The 1,328-nt window shown below is 36.0% G+C and overlaps 1 protein-coding gene across 1 annotated transcript in view; it reads right to left on the reverse strand.

The window, feature by feature from the left end:
* Positions 1-1,328, reverse strand: part of LOC101514353 (uncharacterized) — a 2,043-nt gene continuing 715 nt past the window's right edge. Inside the window, exon 3 of the mRNA XM_004496998.4 lies at positions 1-671. Coding sequence (XP_004497055.1) covers positions 389-671 — 283 coding nt within the window. The 3' untranslated portion in view covers positions 1-388. The remainder of the gene's footprint in view (positions 672-1,328) is intronic.

Below are 1,328 nucleotides of genomic sequence, written 5' to 3' on the forward strand. Positions count from 1 at the left end.
TTTGTGGAAAGTGGAAAACTTTACTAGAAGGCTTTCATAAGAATTTTACAGAAGTTACAGAACAAATTTTTATCACAATAACACAAACATACAATACACATACACTTATGCAAATGGTGGGATGCGTCCATGTGTTTTAAGAGCAACGCTTTCAAACTGGAAACTATAATATATTAAACCCCCATCATACCACTACCAGTACCATCTATCTACCTATATAGTTTCAAAGCATTCTCCTATTACGGCATAAATATTACTGCCAACAAGGTTTTTGAACACATTGTCCTCCCTTAAAACCAAGATCCCTAATCCAACAAAAAGGGAAAGAAAAAGAAAGCACCAAAATTGTGTAAATTTAATAGCACAGCCTGTTGAAAGCAGTAAATCTTCAGGGCTTTTCAGATTCCGGACCATGATTGTGTGTGGCCAATCCAATACCTTCATTTTGGTGCTTCTCCCAGAAACCAGTGTCAGCCTTGGAGTGTGCCCAATAATACAAAATAGAAGCCAACATAGAGAACAAGGTCAAGGCAGCCCCAGCAGCAAACACACCCTTACGAAGTGTGGCACAAGATAAGTCATGCTTCACAAAATACCCTCTGTATTTTGTGTGATATGCATTCCTCGCAGACCCTGCTAACAAGCATGCCTCAGCTCCCAAAAAACTAATCCTGTTTATACACCAACAATAATAAAAAGCCATCAATTTTGTATCCATATCCAATTATGTAGGCTTAACACTTCATATTAAAGGTGTCTATGAGTGTCCAACGCATATCCGTGTTAGACACACGTTGACACTTACAAATATAGTTACATTCAAACTCAATTTTTTAAAATTATTATCATCATAGATTTTTTTACAATTGAACACTATATCAACTCAATCCAAAAAGCCTAAGCGGTTCTATATCAACTTCAATTAAAGACAAATCATTTAGAAGAACCCAATTTCAAATCATGGCCATAACCATCTTTGGCCAGACTTTACTTATCTTCCGGACAAAATTCACTAAATTAAGTTTCGTGTCTTTAATGTAGAGCTTAAGTGTTGACTATGGTTCATATCCGCTTATAAGTGGGTAGCCGCTTGGGTGTAGTGTAGTGGAGTGGAGTTGAAAGTGCAACAAGCGTGGCAAAGATATAGATGTATCAATGGTTATGTTCTTGTGCACTTAATGTAGAGCTTAACAATTTGTTAACTAAAACCTTTTTTTTATAATTACCCTTCTTCAACTATGAGCAATCTTGTATTCACTAATAATTGAAGGTAAAAATATAAATGAACAAAAGCAAAAAGCAATTGATAGGGTTTTTTAGGGGGGGGG

The sequence above is a fragment of the Cicer arietinum genome, chromosome 4 (assembly GCF_000331145.2).
Source record: "Cicer arietinum cultivar CDC Frontier isolate Library 1 chromosome 4, Cicar.CDCFrontier_v2.0, whole genome shotgun sequence".
NCBI lineage: Eukaryota > Viridiplantae > Streptophyta > Magnoliopsida > Fabales > Fabaceae > Cicer > Cicer arietinum.